General features: G+C 46.8%; 2 protein-coding genes across 2 annotated transcripts; one reads left to right on the top strand and one right to left on the bottom strand.

Annotated features, from left to right (window-relative positions):
• Nucleotides 1-134: 134 nt before the first annotated feature.
• LOC112894919 (tRNA (cytosine(38)-C(5))-methyltransferase) lies at nt 135-4970 on the bottom strand. The gene is made up of 12 exons (XM_025962764.1): nt 4816-4970; nt 4607-4717; nt 3990-4083; nt 3794-3912; nt 3576-3698; nt 3101-3263; nt 2884-2976; nt 2637-2731; nt 2421-2501; nt 2249-2313; nt 577-743; nt 135-436 (listed from the first exon to the last, which is right to left on the bottom strand). The coding sequence occupies exons 1-11, from the start codon at nt 4870-4872 to the stop codon at nt 668-670; spliced, it is 1077 nt and encodes a 358-aa protein (XP_025818549.1). The 5' UTR covers nt 4873-4970; the 3' UTR covers nt 135-436; nt 577-667.
• An 8104-nt stretch (nt 4971-13074) lies between these two features.
• Nucleotides 13075-16306, top strand: LOC112895676 (putative cytochrome c oxidase subunit 5b-like). The gene is made up of 6 exons (XM_025963657.1): nt 13075-13392; nt 13478-13557; nt 13671-13721; nt 15462-15528; nt 15643-15722; nt 15830-16306. The coding sequence occupies exons 1-6, from the start codon at nt 13239-13241 to the stop codon at nt 15893-15895; spliced, it is 498 nt and encodes a 165-aa protein (XP_025819442.1). The 5' UTR covers nt 13075-13238; the 3' UTR covers nt 15896-16306.
• Nucleotides 16307-18001: the final 1695 nt, after the last annotated feature.

Genomic DNA, 18001 nt, shown 5'->3' with positions numbered 1-18001 from the left:
TTAGCAGAACTGAAGAAGCAATCGCTAGTATGCTAGTACATTGAGCCGCAGTTTGCTCAGTGGTTGGTTCTACAGCTGTGGTGAATACAGGATACTGATGATGCATATGGTGAAACTTAGGACTTGCAGAGAACTTGAAAAAAAAGGGTAAATCTATTCGCTATTAATAATTGGCTACAGGATTCAGTGGAAGTTCCTTGTGCTCAGATCCACAATCATTACAATAACCTCATCAAGTACACATCAATGGATCACATGTCACAATTCCAACCATCATTCAAGTATTCAACATGACGACGTGCGCATGGGGGGAAGGCAATGCAGAAACAGCTTCTCTTGTAGGTTAGATCCACCAGAGTTTCAGTGATACATGTTGCGCCTTTGCGGGTAGCAGCCTCCTTTTCAAAATGTTACCACTAACCAAACATCCCAAAACCTAACAAGTTGCATTGCAGTGTGAGAATCGTTCAAATGAGCATGGTTGTACTGAAGCAATCAGGTTCAGAAAGTGGAGAAGACCAACACATCTAAACCCACAGAGAAGTGGAGAAGAACATATCATACTTAGTTACCAACCTTGCTTAAATTATGAAAAATTTTGACCACAGCAGCGAGCAGCCAAAGTGTTTGTGTCAGGTTAACATCACCAGCTGACTGGTGGGCTTCTCTATGCCTCAGCAAACAGATAGCGCAGCAAAGGACCCACAACTGCTACACTCAGACTGTTGCCCAACATAGCATACCTGCAAAATGTGAATTTCACAAGTTATCTGGCAGGTTGTAATCATAAGCCATTCGGATAGTGACCTATATTTGTTACTAAACAAATAGATTTATCATTCATGTTCTTATATCGATTGTAGTTCTTAGGGACTGTTTGGTGGGGTTGTGGCTGTGAAAAAAACTGTTGTGGGCTGTCAGCTATGAAAAAAGCTGTTGTGGGCTGCGAGCTGTGAAAAAGCTGAAAGCCCTATGCAAAAAGCTGTTGTGGACTGCGAGCTGTGTGAAAAAGCTGAAAGCCATTTGGTTGAATTGGTTGTGACTGTGTGGCTTTGGTACGAAATGCCTGTAATGGCGCTGAAGTCCTGAAAGACAGTTTATATGCAAAATTATCTTAAAATACTGTACTGTTCATAGATTGATATGTGTAAATAACTATTTTAGAAAGAAAATTTTAATTTGTTTAGATTTTGCATCCACCATTAACATATGGTCCCAATCTTTAAAAACTCTTTGTAAATTCTCTTAACCATTGAGCATCCTATGTGCTCTCTTGACCAATATTTTGCATTCTATAATCGTAATCTTGGTGTTCTTTCTCCTGCAATTGAGTTGAATTGCTTTCAGATGATCCTTGTAGCTTTTGAAGAAACGTAAAAAGGCTATTAAAAAAATCATGTATCCACATCTATAGATTTTGAGTTGAACTGCTTTCATGATCCTTGTATCTGTCGATGAACTCGTCGCCGTCGCGGTTGAAGGCGGTGCCGAACCCTAGCGACCCGAGCACAGCCCGGAGCTCCGCGGCGTCGATGAACCCGTCGCCGTCGCGGTCGAAGGAACGCGGCGCGAGCCTCCTCCACGGTCGCCTCCTCCTCCAGGCACGGGGGAGCACGCGCCACCACCCCTACTGGGAGCTCGCGCGCTCGGCTGCTCCTGCTGGGAGCTCGCGCGAGGAGGTGAGGCCTCCTCCTCTGCTCCTTCCAGGCCGCCTGCGTGGCCTTCCCAGACGCCAGCCCTGCAACCCTAGCCGGCGGGAGCGGGGCTGCATGCGCCCGCTCGGCAGGGAAACGGACGAATCCGGGCAGGGGAAGGCCGGATCCAGGCAGGGGATAGGCGGCCCAGCCGGCAGGCGGCCTGGAGCCGGTGCTGAGCAGCGGGGAGAGGCGCGCCGTAGCGAGTTGGGAGTCACGAGGTGGGAGGCGACGCCGCGAGCGGGGGACTCGGGTGGAGGGGAGGGGGAAAGATGAAAAAAAGACGCGAACCGGTATGCCCTTAACCAGTGGCAGTGGGTAATTTTAGCGAAAACATACCCCCACAGCCGATGAAAGCAGCTCCCAGGGTGCTGTGAGATTTGCATTGGAGAAAAGCTGCTTTTGAAAAAGAAGCAAGGCCACAGCCCAGGTGTTTGGTTGGCTTTTGACTTTTTAGAAAGCCACAGCACGTCCAAAAGCCAAATCAAACGGACCCTTATGCTCTACAAGTTCACTGAAGCAAATCAGGAATGTATAGCAGAACACAAACTCACTGTTGCCTAAAGCTTATGTGATCCGGGAACCAGAAGCTTGAAGGGAAGGAATGGAAATTGGCGACCTGGAAAAAACAAATGGAAACTGGCGACCTCAGAATTTATGAATAACACATGCTAAATGATAGCCAGTGGAAGGATGTAAATATACAGAATGTGAAAAAGCAGCTACCTCCCGAGGGGTGAAAAACCGTAGGCGTAACTCCTTCAGTGAAGAAATTGGAAGCTTCTCTTCAGGAACCCATTTGAGGTTCTAGTATTTGATGTGGGTTATCATTTATGAAAATGTAGAACTCATCAGAACTCAGAATTAAAGAGGCAAAATCAGAGGATGTATAAACGAGTCAAACATAAACACAAAGAGAAGAGTGTTGAGGGTGAGTCTTACTTCAGATGTAGCCAGCAAGGAGCCTGTCCCCTTCACATAGCGATAGTAGCTTTTAGTGAAACAACAGCACCGCTTGGATTCAGGGTATACAATATCTTGCAAATAGTCAAGAGTCATCACAATACCACATTGATCATTACAAGTTAACTAAAAAGCATCAAAGTAACAAACAGAAAGAACCCGACTTAAGGAACAATAAAAATAGTAAAAAAGAAGGTATTTTAGTACAAGAAAGAACCAAGGATACCCATAGCATTCCCCCACCGCTCAATCAAGTTTAGCGGGACTATGTAATCTTGCAAAATTGTTCCATTTTGAATGCATCCATCAGCCTCCTTGACTACATAAAATGCAGTGTTGTTAGAACTGTGAATCAGCTTCCTCAAATAAAATCATGTCAATTTAAATACAAACCATAGACCTTAACATACTGACAAGACTGGCAGGTGACCATTCCTACTCACCAAGAAAGTCTTTTACTGGTTTACATACTGGATCCTGCTCTTCTTCAGTTTGGTGGTCACTATCCTGTGATGTACTGTTCACTGTCTGGCTTAGGCACATAGGTGTACGGAGCAACTTATTGTTGACTGATGCATTTTGAAATTGCATAGGTTCTCGTTTTGCCTGTCGAGGCAAAATTGGCAGGTAGTCACAGAATTGCTTTACACAATCCAGTGGATTTTTCATAAAATGCACCATAAAGACACAGTTTCTCGTTTCTGACAGAAACAGATACATTTGCAGTAATTATGCCTTTGTCAACATGCTTGGAAAAGTATCATATTTTAACAACCCTACATAACACATTCCCTGGACTTCCCCAGGTAATAGAGAGTTTAAAAAGCGATAAGCAAATAAAAATAAAAACAAGGGCTGCCAGAATGCCATAACAGTGAGACAAAATCTAGACATGCCAAAATACTCAAAAGTTCTTACCAAACAAAAGTAGCGAGGTCTAGAATATGGGACACCAAACTGTAATGGGCTTAGGATGAATTCTTGTAAGTTAAAATTTAGACTTGAAAGGACCTCCAGCAACTGGTCATGTGTATCAGACACCTGGCGTTGACAAATAAGATCCATACACTGTTAAGAGGCTGAACTACTGAAGTATTAAAACCAAAAATAAAATTTCAAATAAAGTTTATACCAACCTCAAATCCTACTACATTTTCCACAAATAACATTTGTGGAGGGTAGCTCATGTTTTGCATGAGGTTAAGAATCTTGATGAACGAGAACGCACGAGCATCAGCTGAATGCTTCTGAAGCCCTATATGATGGTTTATCTATGGATCAAAATTGAAGAGGAGCAGATAGTGCTACAATAAATCTTCTGGAGAAGGAAACCTTGCCGTGTGTATGGCTGACATGGAGGAGAAAGAAGCCATGCATGTGCCTTGTATTTGTCTAGGTCACTAGCAGTGAGCGTTTGAATGTTCCCCTGTTGTTCGAGAATGATCCATGGTTAATAATCATATCATAGTTCAGTTCATTCACAAATCAAACTAAAACATAAAAAACAGTGTTTGAGTAAGATGCTAATGTCGTTCATGAAGGGAGGACACAGGTACATGCCCCAAGTGCATAACTCTACAGAAAATGAGAAATACATGTGACCTCCCCACTATTCCCTTGAGTTAATAAAACTCGCCTTAATTCATCAAGCTATGGGCAAGCAATGAAGAAAGGCATCCTTGATTGAACTCAACTTGGCCATAGCTACAGATAACTTTTTACCGAAATATCAATATGCATACACATCAGCAAATTATGGTCGCGGTAAATCAGGCTGCATAGCCAAGGTTCTGAATCTTCAAGTGATCATCACAACTGCAATTTTTTGCTTTAGGTCTAGGATAAATCTACGCTACAATTAATCGATACCGTTGCACCGCGCAGAACATTTCGAATTGGTTTCAGGATTGCGAAACCACCTACAATTTTGGGGTCAAAGCGGAGGGTACCTGGCAGGGGCGGTGGCCGAAGTTGTGCTCGTATACGTCGTTGGCGACGTCGTTGATGTCGAAGGCCTCCACCACCTCCGCCCGCGCGCCCGACGCCATCAGCGAGTACCTCTGCGAGCAAATTAAGTAAGGCGCCGAAACCCTAGCCGCCGCTAGATTAGATAGGTGATGCGGAGAATAGGGGTCGAGAGCAGGGTGCCCGATACGACCATGCCACCGATGCCGCTGTAGAACTCGAGCACTCTCCATGGTGCCGGCGCCTCCATCACCCCCGACGGCCGAGCAGAGTCCGCGGCGGCGGGCTGCGGCACATACAGCTCCGAGCTGATGAACTGAGTGGTCACCGGTCAACTCTGTGAATGCGCGGCTGTTAAACCCCGACAAATTTTCTTCGGGTATCGAAATTTATCACTCCCACTGAAAATTTTAATTTCGGTGAAACTCTAAATTATATTATAGGTTATTTTATCAAATCTAACTATATATTTAGACAAAATGTATATTTAAATATATATAGCAAAAACTATGTATCTATATTTATCAAAACAACCTACAATTTAGAACCAATGCACTGCAGATTTCATATAAAAAAATACATTATAATATAAGGATAGCACTACTAGATTTATACCCATACATAAACATACAACATTAAGGGGAAATGCTATGGAAAAATCCACTAGCACTACACATAAATCTAAAAGATGTAAAAATATCTATGCTAGTCACACTTTGATAGATATAAAAAATAAGAAGGGGAAACCCAACTGAGGTTATAATTGAACCCCATGCTTTATTGTGCGAAAGATAAGGTAAAAATCTAGCACAGCAGAAATCCATACGATGGCACATACCTAAGTTAGTCAAGATTTTATGTATTTGAACAAATTCATTTATGTAGAATCCTCTTGATATAATAAAATATATTTCTTATTATAGTTCACCACGTCTACAATCTAAATAAATATGTTAGGTCCCACTGCATACATGAGAATTTTCGGACATGGTAAAGTTGCTAAAAGAATATCAAGATGTTTGCCTCCATTTCTTCCTTAAAAAATGGTCACTCCTTACTCTCGAGTGAGTGAGTTATCGACTTGCTTGTACTAGTACCTTTTGATAGCTAGGTTTAGGATATGGAAATTGTGATGGCAATCACTGGCGGACCACATTGAGGGCGAAACTGGGCTCCCACTACCCAAAAGAAATTTTCAAACTATGTCTCTGCAGCCCGTAAAAATTACCAGCCCAGTAGCCCACGATGTCCCATGCTCAGCGCTGAAACGAACAAGCTAACTAGCGAAGCCCATCGACACACGCAAGCAACCGTGGCCGAAGCCAGCAGTCGTGTGTCGCAGCGGGCGGCGGCGGCGGGGCTTCACTCCGCGCGCTCCGGCCAGGCGGCCACCGCAGCTGCGCCTGCACGCTCGCCATCATCCTATCGCAGGTAAACAGATCAAGCCATCAAGGGTCACACTCGACTGCAGGAAGCTCCTGGAACTTGGTTGCAGCCTGCAGGTGATTTTTGCAATCCCCAATCTTTTGCCCTAGTTTCTTTATAAGTCCGATATTGCCAAGTTAACAATTAATTGAGTAGATGTGATTGTTGAATGTCTGAATCAGGTAGCAATGGTTCAACTGAAAACTCTCCATTCATTTTACAAAAGAAAAAGAGATGAACAGGTTGTTGGGGAAGGGGAAGACCTATTTGATTGTCCTCTCGCACTTGGGTTACCTGGATTGGAACCTCAAAGACAAGAAGAACAAGAAGGAACAGCAGGAGGTCAGTTAGGATTGGAACCTGTAACAAGGGGATTAAACCAACCGCATCTGTATTGATTGGATGATCTCGTTTATATACATGTACAACAGGTGAGGAGAATAACTGATCCCTAGCTATCTACGCGGAGCTGCTGGACGTGAGGCGACGCAGTCCGCGGAGCGAGCGGATGGTGGCGTGCGCGTCTGTTGCGCTGCATACGTAGTGCTTGACGTAGTCGTGCTCCAACACTCCCCGCAGTCTCAGCCGATCGTGTACCGACACAGAGACTGGAGCGGAACTCGTTGAACATGGACGTGGGGAGCCCCTTGGTGAAGACATCAGCGAACTGACTGGCGCTGGGAATCTGCAGAACTCTCAGCTCGCCGAGAGCCACTTTCTACCGGACGAAATGGATGTCGAGCTCAATGTGTTTGGTTCTCTTTTGATGCACCGGATTCTTGGACATATAGACACTTGACACGTTGTCACAGTAAGCGATGGTCGCCCGTGGATGTCACAGTGTAGCTCACTAAGGAGTTGACGGATCCAGGTGCACTCGGCGACCGCGTTCGCCACGCCACGGTACTCGGCCTCCGTGCTGGAACGTGACACCATGGTTTGGCGCTTTGACGACCACCGGATCAACGAATCACCGAGGAAGACGCAAAATCCTAAGGTGGAGCGCCTGGTGTCAGGACAGCGGCCCCAGTCGGCGTCGTTGTAGGTGGTGAGTGCCGACGATGAAGTGGTGCTGAGATAAAGGCCGAAGGTAGATAGATGTTCCCTTGACGTAGTGCATGATGCGTTTCAGCAAGGTGGCGTGGGCGTCGCGCGGAGCATGCATGTGGAGGCAAATTTGTTGCACCGAGTACGCGATGTCGGGCCGCGTCAGGGTTAAGTACTGCAAAGCTCCAGGCATGCTTCTGTACCAGCTGGGATTGTGAAGAAGCTTACCGTCGGATGACGAGACCTTGGACTTGGTTTCCGCCGGTGTAGAGGCAGCTTTGCAGTTCGACATGCCGGCTCGATCGAGGACATCGTCGACGTACTTGGCTTGACTCACGAAGAAGCCGGTCGAGGAACGGTGTACTTCGATGCCGAGGAAGTACTTGAGTGGTCCCATGTCCTTGATGGCGAAAGCTGTCTTGAGCTTGGCGACAACGCGCTGGAGAAGTGCCGATGAAGAAGCGGAGAGGATCATGTCATCCACGTATAGAAGAAGGTAGGCCATGGAGGAGCCTTGTCGAAGCACGAACAATGAGGAGTCTGCACGGGACCGGACGAAGCCGATGCTGGTGATGTGCTCGACGAAGCGCGTGAACCATTATACGAGGTGCTTGCCAGAGTCTGTACAACGAGGGTGACAGAAGGCACACATCATTGGGTCGTGAAGGATCTTCAAAACCCGTTGGCTGTTGGCAAAGAACACGTTCCTTGATGTTCCCGTGCAGGAATGCATTGGAAACGTCAAGTTGGTGAGCAAGCCAATTGCGGGAAGCGACCAGCGTCAGCACGGTGCGGATGGTCGCGGGCTTCACCACGGGCGAGAACGTTTCACCAAAGTCCACGCCAGGGCGTTGGTTGAAGCCGCGGACCACCCACCTAGCCTTATACCGGTCGAGGGAGCCATCAGAGTGCAGCTTGGTTTTGAAAACCCACTTGCCGGAGATGATGGGTGCGCCGGGCGGTCGTGGCACTAATGTCCAGGTTTGATTGGCCTGGAGAGCAGTGAACTCATGTTCCATTGCGGCGCGCCAATTAGGATCCTTCAGGGCATCTCGAACGGATGTCGGTGTAGGCGACAAGGTCGGCGAAGTCCCTGTGAGAGCATACTTGGGGTTGGGTTTGACAATGCCCGCGCGAGCGCGTGTCGTCATCGGATGCGGCACGGCAGACGCTGCAGCGGTAGGCGAAGTTGATGGAGTGGTGGCAGGTGCCGTCGGAGTCGAGGATGAAGTGCCGGGTGCCGAAGCAGAAGGAGAGGGCGGTGCCGAGGGAGTTGGTGCTGGACTCGGGGATGCCGGCGCTGATGTTGGGCTCGGGGAGGCGTGGTGTGGAGCCGGTGGCGCGGCGGGGACCGGCAGCTGAACAACGACCGTGTCCTCGCCAGGAGGAGCTGTGGGCGTTGTAGAGGAGCGTTCGTTGACGTTGCGGAACGGGAAGTGCTGCTCGTCGAAGACAACGTGGCGAGACGTGTAGACGCGTTGAGTCGCGGGATCGTAGCACCTGTACCCACGATGATCTCGCGGATAGCCGATGAGGATGCACGCCGTGGGTCGCGGGCTGAGCTTGTTAGCTGTGGTTTAGGAGGAACGTCGTAGTGTGCAGCGAATCGGCCCAGAAAGAAGTTGGAGCTGCACAGTGAAGTAACATAGTTCGCACACAATCGTTAAGCGTACGTAATATGCGCTCGGCCTTTCCATTTTGCTGGGACGTATAGGGGCAGGAGAGACGAAGAACGGCGCCGTATTCGGATAGGAGATGGCGCAAGGCATAAGAGTCAAATTCTTTGCCATTGTATGTCTGCAGCGCAAGAATAGGGAGCCCAAATTGCGTGCAGACATAAGAGAAGAATGAGTGAATGATAGAGAAGACCTCAGACTTTTGGGGCATGGGAAAGGTCCAAATATAATGCGTATAATCATCAAGAAGCACGACATAATATTTAAACCCTGCGTTGCTATGAATTGGTGAGGTCCAAACATCACTGTGAACAAGTTGAAAAGGGAAATATGTGGGGTGAAGGGAAGCCGCACATGTTTGCCAATCTTGCAAGAATGGCATGAATGTGGTACTGATTTATTACACTGAAAATCAAAAGATCTTAAAACCTGAGAAAGGGAACTTGTGCCGGGGTGACCAAGCCGTTGATGCCACAATTCCACCGATGCTGAGGAAGATGCAGTGAATGCATGATGTTGGGGAAGCCTCAGCGGGTAGAGATCGCCAGGGCAATCACAGCGGAGCGTCACCGTTCCCGTTCGTGGGTTGTAGCCTGTCCATGGGTTGTAGCCCGCGGCCCATGGAGTTGTGGGGCGAGGCTGCGACGCTTGGCCGCCGCCGCCACTGCCGCTGGCATTGGTCGATGACGGGCCGCCGGAGGAAGGTCCACCGGAGCCGGATGCGCCACCGCCACGGCCGCGCTTCTTGTTCTTGGACTTGAAGCGTGTGTTGGAGCCGTCGGTGGAGCTAGACGCGGGGCCGTGGCCGGCGTACAAAGCGTGGCCGGCTTGCTGCTTGGCGTCGTGTTGGAGCTGGATCTCCTCGAGGAGCAGATAGGAGCGAGCGCTCGTGAAGGTGTGCGGCGGGAACTTGGATGTGATCACCGGATTGACATGGCGGTACTTGGGGTTGAGGCCACGGAGTAAGTTCAGCACCTGCGAGGGCTCGGACACCGGCTGGCCGACGTCGCGCAGGCTGTCGGCGAGTTGCTTCAGGCGGGAGCAGTACTGGGCGATACTCATGTCGCCCTGAGAGATGCTGCGGAACTCGGCTTCGATGTAGACCGAGCGGTGGAGCTCGGTGTCGCGGAAGAGACCCTCAGTGTCGGACCAGACGGTGAACGCCGACGCACGAGGCTTGTAGATGATGTCGAAGACGTTCTGGGCGATGGAGGTGTGGAGCCAATTGACCACACAGTGATCAATCATGCGCCACTCCGCGTTGCGTTGCGCCATGGGCGGAGGAGCGCGAACATGAGCCTCAAGACCAAATTTTCCGAGGACCGAATCAAACAGGCAGCGCCATTGGCTATAGTTCGACTCGTCCATGTCGAGAAGAACGGGCACATGGGAGCGGATGTTGACGGTCTGCAACACCGAGGCGGCTGCAGGCAAAGCAGGAGTTTGTTCACCGGAGGAGCTGGAGGAGGAAGCGTTGGAGTGCGCCGGGGAAGCCATGGCGGCGCAGAGCAGAGCATAGAGAGAGGCAGCGGAGAGAGCAGAAGATTAGGATCCGATGATAACTGATACCATGTAACAAGGGATTGAACCAACCGCATCTGTATTGATTGGATGAGCTCGTTTATATACATGTACAACAGGTGAGGAGAATAACTAATCCCTAGCTATCTACGCGGAGCTGCTGGACGTGAGGCGACGCAGTCCGCGGAGCGAGCGGATGGTGGCGTGCGCGTCTGTTGCGCTGCATGCGTAGTGCTTGACGTTGTCGTGCTCCAACAGAACCCCCAAGGGAAGAAGAAAACCAACAAGCAGAAGCAGAAGCAGAACCAGCAGAAGAAGATGCAGAAGAAGTAGGAGCAGGAGGGAGAGAGGAAGAAGAAATTCAAACAAATGAATCTGTCATATTTCAAGGCATTGAATATTTAGAGAGAGATCCTGCATTGCGTCCACAAATTTGGCAATACCCAAATGATCAGAGAGATCAAGTCCAGCGAGCATAATTGCAGTTAGGTCCCATGCAGCCGTTATTGAAGAAATACAAGCCCTCTGGACCCAAAGGGCATCAACGCCATTTCAATTACATTTGGTTCAGTGAATTTCCTTCTTGGTTGGAATACTCAGTGAGTAGAGGCCGTGCATACTGTTTTTTCTGCTTCCTTTGCAGCAAAAATATAAAGAAGCGAGGTGGTTTGGATGTCTTTACAGCACAAGGTTTCGACAGTTGGAAGAAAGTTAATGATGGGAAAAAGTGTGCATTCTTGGTTCATGTAGGATCTACACCTTGCTCACATCACAACAATGCAGTGAGAGAATGTCAAGCTATACTGAATCAACCAAATCACATAGAAAATATTTTTGAAGTGGCAACTGACAGGAAGAAGGAAAAAAATCGTTTACGGCTGAGAACATCAATTGCAGCTGTTAAGTGGTTAATATCTCAGTCGTGTGCTTTTAGAGGTCATGATGAGACAGCTCAGTCAAAAAACAGGGGTAACATTGTTGAAATGATACAACTTCTTGCAGAGTTCAATCCTGAAATTGCTAGTGTGGTTTTAGAAAGTGCTCCAAAATTTTGCAACTACACCTCACCTAAGATCCAAAAGGAGATATTGAGTATTTTTGCAATGAAAGTCAGAAAGCATATCCGTGAGGAAATCGGCAATGCTAAGCTCTCTATTCTTGTGGATGAAACATGTGATGTGGCAAAAAGAGAGCAAATGGCACTTGTTTTCAGATTTGTTGATAAAGATGGTGTTTTACAAGAACGTTTCTTTGACTTGATACATGTCAAGAACACCAAAGCATTGACACTAAAAGAGGAATCATGTTCTGTATTGTCCAAGTATTCCTTTGATATCTAGACCTCCATGGCCAAGGTTATGACGGTGCTAGCAATATGAGGGGGGAGTTAAATGGACTGCAAGCACTTTTTCTGAGAGAATGTCCTTTTATGCATATTATGTCCATTGCTATGCATATCGTCTGCAACTTGCTCTTGTCGCAGCAGCAAAGGATGTGGTTCCTGTTACCCAATTTTTTCAGCACCTGGTCTTTATTGTAAACACTGTTGACTCATCATCGAAGCGTCATGACGAGCTCCATGATGCCCAAATGGTTGAACTTGCACGCTTACTAGCTATTGATGAGCTTGAGACAGGTCAAGGAGCAAATCAAATCCACTCATTGAAACGCCCAGGAGAGACTAGATGGGGTTCTCACTTAGGTTCTGTTTCCAACCTTATGGACATGTTCGATCCAGTAAGTTCAGTTCTTCAAAATTTAGCTGCCGATTCAACAGCTGGTGCAAACCGTGCCGATGGAGATACTTCTTTCAAGTACATGACATCTTTTGAATTTGTGTTTGTCCTATGTATGATGAGGGAAATTTTTGAAATAACTGAACAACTTGGTCAAGCTCTACAGAAGAAATCACAAGACATAGTTAATGCTATTCGCCTTGTAGGAAACATGAGTGAATGGCTTTTCATGACGATTACTCTTGGCAACAATTATTTTTATCCTATCGATTGATCAAATGGTCCAGTAGCGAATTATGGTGAGAACAAAGAAGGAAAATGTAAGGTAAGAATAATATGGGCAAGAGAAAAAAGGACTTATCTTTGTTGACAACTCAAAGAAGAAGGATGAGGGTTATTGGCCTGTGTTTTGGCACTAGACAAAATAGCAAATGAAATCACCCAATTAATCCACCCTGTATAAACACCCCATATGCAATTTCCAAATTGTTCTATTTGTAGAAAGAAAATAAAAGATTCAATCAAATTTGTTTTCACATGGGATGATAGAGGGCTCAATGCACTTGTATGAACACCATTATCATGAACACATATATATTTGTTACGTATCATAAAAATTAATTTGCTATAGACGTTTGAGGGTTGTTCCATCTCAGTGTAATACTTTGTCTCCTCAAAATCAAAAGTGAAGGCTGTTGAGCTTGAGCACAAATCTATTAAGCAAAATAGACTAAGAAATTCGGTGAAACGTCCCAAACTCATTTGCGTTTCCAAGAACAAAAAAGCGCTTCCCAGCTAGACCTCCAGTGGTGCCATGATCCAGCCTCAGCTGGCACTCCCAATTGGCAACCCAGCCCAGCGTCCCATCCAATCGCGTCCGTCCATCGAACCCCATCAACAAACTTCCCACACGTGCCACCTCACGCGCGAGCGTCTCCTCGCCACGCTCCCGGCCACACGCCCGTGTCCCGCGCACGCGCCCCAGACCCGATCCCGTCCGTCCATCACACCCGCGCACGAATTTTGACGCGCACCACCACCACCCCTCCCCGACTCGCCGCCCGAGCAAGCCCCTCCCCGTCCCCTAGTGGCTATTTCCACCCCTCGCCGTCTCCATCTCCGGGTCAAATCGCATCGAGCCGATCTCCATTTCCGCCGCCGCCGCCACCGCCGCCGTCGAGAGAGAGCCCGACCCCGCCCCACCCACCACCATGTGGCGCCGCGTCCAAACCCTAGCCCCCGCCCTGCGCCGGGCCGCCGCCGCCGCCGCCTCCACCCCCGCGGCGCCCGCCTCCTCTGCTGCCCGCGCCGCCCCGCTCTCGTCGGCGGCCGCCGCCTTCCGCCGCACCAGCCCGCTCCTCTCAGGTAAGGATCCCCTCTCCCCGGATCTGGATTCCCTGGCGGCGTCCGGCGCTGATCGAGTGGCGGCGACCGCGTGGGTGTGCTGCAGGGGACAAGCCGGCGAGGGTGGAGGACGTCATGCCCATCGCCACCGGGCTCGAGCGCGAGGAGCTGGAAGCCGAGCTCCAGGTGAGATGGCCCGGTCCTTTCTCGGGGCTCTGTTGGGGGGCCGCTGGAGCGGAATGCACGTCCGATTTGGGTCGAATGGGTGCTGATTCCTCGATCTGGTCTGGGTTTTGCAGGGAAAGAAGCGTTTTGACATGGATGCCCCCGTCGGCCCCTTCGGTACCAAGGTGAGTTGGTCGCCATAGATTTGATCGTTGTTTCTGTTATCTGAATCTTGGATCGGGATCATATATTGCAGCAATGTTTAGGTTTGTTGAGTCATTTGGTGCTTCATGTATTGGTGTTGTAATGAAATGGCTGGTTCTGACATTTGATAACATCTAGGTAAATTACTTGCAAGTGATCATGTTTGCGTTGTGCTGTAAGCTGTTGGCCTGATTATTTGGGAAAATATGTGATGTTGTGTCTTGGTGCCTCGTTTATCAGTATTCATGCTTTGTTGTCTGATTGTACTATGCCTGGATAATAACATCAAGCCTGCTTATCTTACATTGTTTTAAGAATTTTGGGGTCATGTGCAGTATCTTGCGGCTGGTGTTTCATCTTTTTTTTTTGTTGTGTCTCTAGCATACCATGTCTTCTGCTGAATATTTGTTAGTATTGTTTCACACGGTTATGCAAATCATTCACATTTCCTAGCTAATTTTATGACTAGAGCTAGGAGGCTGTGAGCCTGCTTGGCCGTGAATAGCTACTTTTATGACTGTTTCTGGGAGGCTGTAAGCCTGCTTGGCTGCTTCACAGAAAGTTTCTTTCCACATATTAGATAGATTACTGTTTGTTTTCAAACTACCATGTATTAGACACCATATATTACCTTTACGTCTGCAACCTGCCTAATATCTACCGGACTAACAATACAGCTCAAATTTTGAGGCTATACACTATCTATGTTAGTAATTGGACAGATTCAAACTATTGTTGTACATTCATGCATATGTTCCCTTTCCCATTTCAAGCTGTTTTTGGGATAGCCAGTGGGATATGCTCGTTGCATACTCATGCTGCAATGCAGACATGAAAGGCAATAATGTCAAACTGATCAAATCGTGAGATGCACTTGCTCAGAACAATTGTATGTTTATACTTTTAACAAAATGACTTTTGAATGGCAGATATCTACCTTCACAGTGTTGTCATTAGCCTGCTTGGTTCTAGAGAACCAATGGACACACTGATAGTCTGGTATCACTAATTCTTTGGCTCAAGTAGTATTGCAATAGGAGTCTGATATACGGAATGGATTCTGTTCTGAAATGCTATATAGACTAAAAACTTGATAATTCAACAGTGCATTGTAAAAGTTTTAACCATTAACATAAGTTTTAAAATGATTTTTTAAGTAAGTCTGCATCATGGTTGCTTTTGTTTTGATATGTAACTCTGCCTTGATATCAAGATTCTTAGATTCATATTACGTGTATTATCAAATGCCTTGTGTAACTCTTGACATCAAGTGCACTGATTTAACGTCCACACTACATGAGCTGTAGCATTTGTACACACATTTCTTATCTGCACAGTGTTCTCAGGACGAACATGAATCAAAGAACTAGGATATATCTGTACCATGTCTTGCATTTGATTTCCTTTTTATTTTTGGATGATCTGTCTGTTGTTTTTGTTATTGAGTTTTTACATATTTGTTCTATAAAAAAATTCATAGACATAGCAATAATATTTGTTGCTTACCATTTAAGCTATCACCTTACAGTTAATGAGCTATTATAAACTTAGCTTTTTGCTTTATTGCGTAAATCTGGTATTGAATGCAAATACAGAGAGTTTCACTGTTCTATCTTCTTTCTTACCTTTAACAGTGGATCTAAACAGGGAGAGTTTCTTACATTTTTCTCATGTACTCTGCCCCATGTTATTCATTGCTTCATTTAATGCTGCTACTGCAGGAGGCACCAGCTGTCATTGAGTCCTACTACAACAAGCGGATAGTCGGTTGCCCTGGTGGTGAAGGAGGTAAGTCAGTGTTGTCCTTGGCATTTCATTTATTTACACTAAGTGGCAGGTGTGAACCAATTGTGTAACAAATTATTTGTTTTTTTAACCTTTCCTTACCTTCTTAACTTGCAGAGGATGAACATGATGTTGTATGGTTTTGGTTGAAAAAAGACGAGCCACATGAGTGTCCAGTCTGCTCGCAATACTTTGTGGTAATTAGTAATTTAAATTGCTAAATCGCTGTTATGCTTATTATGAATTTATTGCCAGTCTGCACATTGCTGGGCCATTTTGATCTCGTGTTGCTTGCTTTGTGCAGCTGAAGGTCATTGGTGATGGTGGAGATCCAGATGGTCATGATGACGACGATGAAGGACATCACTAAGGATGCCTCGTGGTTCTGAAAATAATGAATTTGATGAGGCAGATGATTTCATTATACTTATTTCCTAGCACCAAACTGCTCTACGGGGTCCTTGTTTATGAATATAGACATTTGGCCATCAAGCAGGTGGTAGTTTTCACCTAGGGATTTTGTCCAAACAAAAGTTTTTTGCGATTTGACTTGTGCATTTCTTTCAGAGCATCATCGAATAAAAGATGACTGCATCAGTTTGCTTTCTTTTGTTACCTAATTGCCCATCGGGTGCGATGGACATGTTATATCAGTCATGCAACAGCCCTATTTCTTTGCTTAGTGTGGCAGGCAGTTTACAAAAGGCCTCCTAAATCTTTGACTAGTTTCAAGACAGTTTGGTGATCAATGATTTTATGAGTATGAGAGTAACCGATCACAGATTTTTTCCCCACTAATAATTGTTTCGTTATTTTTGCTATCTGAATAATTGTGCTATTCTGTGACAGTCTTCATTTTTTTTAATCTTCCAAGTGCTAATATATAATGACTACAGCTTGTGGTATGCATGCTGTTGATCGTACCAACCATAGATACAAATGGTGCTATCACTGGTTCTAACTTTTACATGCAGCACGGCTAAGTCTGTTTGGTGCGCTCTGCGCAGTGATGCCATAGGCCTGTGGGCATGGTCTGGTAAATCCATTGTGACCTGCCCTAGCTCTTTTGCTGTACGTATCTCATCTGTGCGAAATGAAATGGTACGCCAAGTTGGATCATAGGCTGCCCCGTTCAATTTGCATTCTTGGTGTGTGTTTGATCTTCGATTCTTGAGATGAGATGATACATAATTTTGTACCAGCAGTGCGCCCCGTGTTAACTGCCCGTTTAGCATCGTCATAGTCTATGCATCAACCAAAAAATTGAAACATGCAACCTGAAAGTAGTCATGTATTTCTGTCATTGGTTGAACGTTGAAGATGTATCATACAAAGTACGCTCGTACATGAACTTTCCAGAGAGCCAAATGCCAGCTCAGTTAGCATAGATTGGACGTACAGGAGGCAGCCCTCGTATTGGAATAAGATACCAGCACCTATGCGACAATTGACTATTGAGCACAAGAGACACTGTAGCTCACAACATTCAGAAAAAGAAGAGGTTCTGTGTCACTTGTTCCTCGTCCTGTCGTACGTGCCAGCATGAATTGCGTAGCAAAAAATTCCAGTTTCGACGAATGGGAAGGCTTGCGAATAGCGAGAAAGGCGGGTAATCAGCTCATCTTTCTTCCGTTCTTTCCATCACCTTTTCCAATTCTCGCAAAAAAAGGCCTCTTTTTTATCATGTGTGATCTGAACGACAATGCAATACTTTTTCGTGTCTGCAGTAGCCGATTTGAGTTGCTAATTGGCCTGTCTGCTCAACTGGTTACAGCCCCCCAGCCATTGCAAAAGGAGAGCTACTCTTGTGTGCATTTCATACTCCCAATCACCACCTCACTCTCTTACAAGTCCTTCCTTTTAACAGCACCAACATCATCTCATGCACAGTCAGACACCCTATGCTACCTACACTACACAAATCGAATTCTCCCGGAAAAGAAATTTTTTTTGATCGCGCAAATTACACTGCAATATTCCCTGCTCTACGGAAAATCTCAGAAAGGCCAAAGGTTCTACGCCGGTGAGGTGATCGGTGATGCCAACTGACAAGGACGCCGGATTTGGGAGCGCGCCGCCTCTAGAGGGGACGTACTCGCTGCCCGTTAACTGAAAATATGCTCTGGGTGAATGGGTAATGATGTGGAGGCGTCAGAGCAATGTTCCGCCCATGCTCCGCCGCTGGTGGCAGATCACCGGCGGCGAAGGCGACACCGGCCCGACACGACACCCGGGCGCAGAACTGTCAGTATGAAGGAGATCAGATTCTTTACTAGGTTTGGCGACTTCTCAAGCCTCAAGTGTCTTGCAGGTCGTCCTTTGCAAGCAAGATGGCGCAGTGCTGTCTAGCTGTTCGATGTTCCTCCTCCTACCTACCCCATCCCTTCCTTTTCCAGCCGCTGTATGTACTGGGCTTTCCTTCGATGTACATGAAACCGACGTCCTGTGCCAGGATATGGTATTCTCCGAGTTTTCG

This window comes from Panicum hallii, chromosome 5 (genome assembly GCF_002211085.1).
Source record: "Panicum hallii strain FIL2 chromosome 5, PHallii_v3.1, whole genome shotgun sequence".
Lineage (NCBI taxonomy): Eukaryota > Viridiplantae > Streptophyta > Magnoliopsida > Poales > Poaceae > Panicum > Panicum hallii.
The sequence above is the reverse complement of the archived record's forward strand: the minus strand, read 5'-3'. Positions and strand labels throughout refer to the sequence as shown.

Coding starts and splice junctions, on each gene's coding strand:
- LOC112894919 (XM_025962764.1), bottom strand. CDS start 4,872: ATGGAGGCGCCGGCACCATGGAGAGTGCTCGAGTTCTACAGCGGCATC. Junction 3,913..3,989: donor TCAGCCATACACACGGCAAG/GTTTCCTTCTCC, acceptor ACCATCATATAG/GGCTTCAGAAGCATTCAGCT. Junction 2,314..2,420: donor GGTTTTTCACCCCTCGGGAG/GTAGCTGCTTTT, acceptor TGTTTTTTCCAG/GTCGCCAATTTCCATTCCTT.
- LOC112895676 (XM_025963657.1), top strand. CDS start 13,239: ATGTGGCGCCGCGTCCAAACCCTAGCCCCCGCCCTGCGCCGGGCCGCC. Junction 13,393..13,477: donor CACCAGCCCGCTCCTCTCAG/GTAAGGATCCCC, acceptor GGTGTGCTGCAG/GGGACAAGCCGGCGAGGGTG. Junction 15,529..15,642: donor TTGCCCTGGTGGTGAAGGAG/GTAAGTCAGTGT, acceptor CTTAACTTGCAG/AGGATGAACATGATGTTGTA.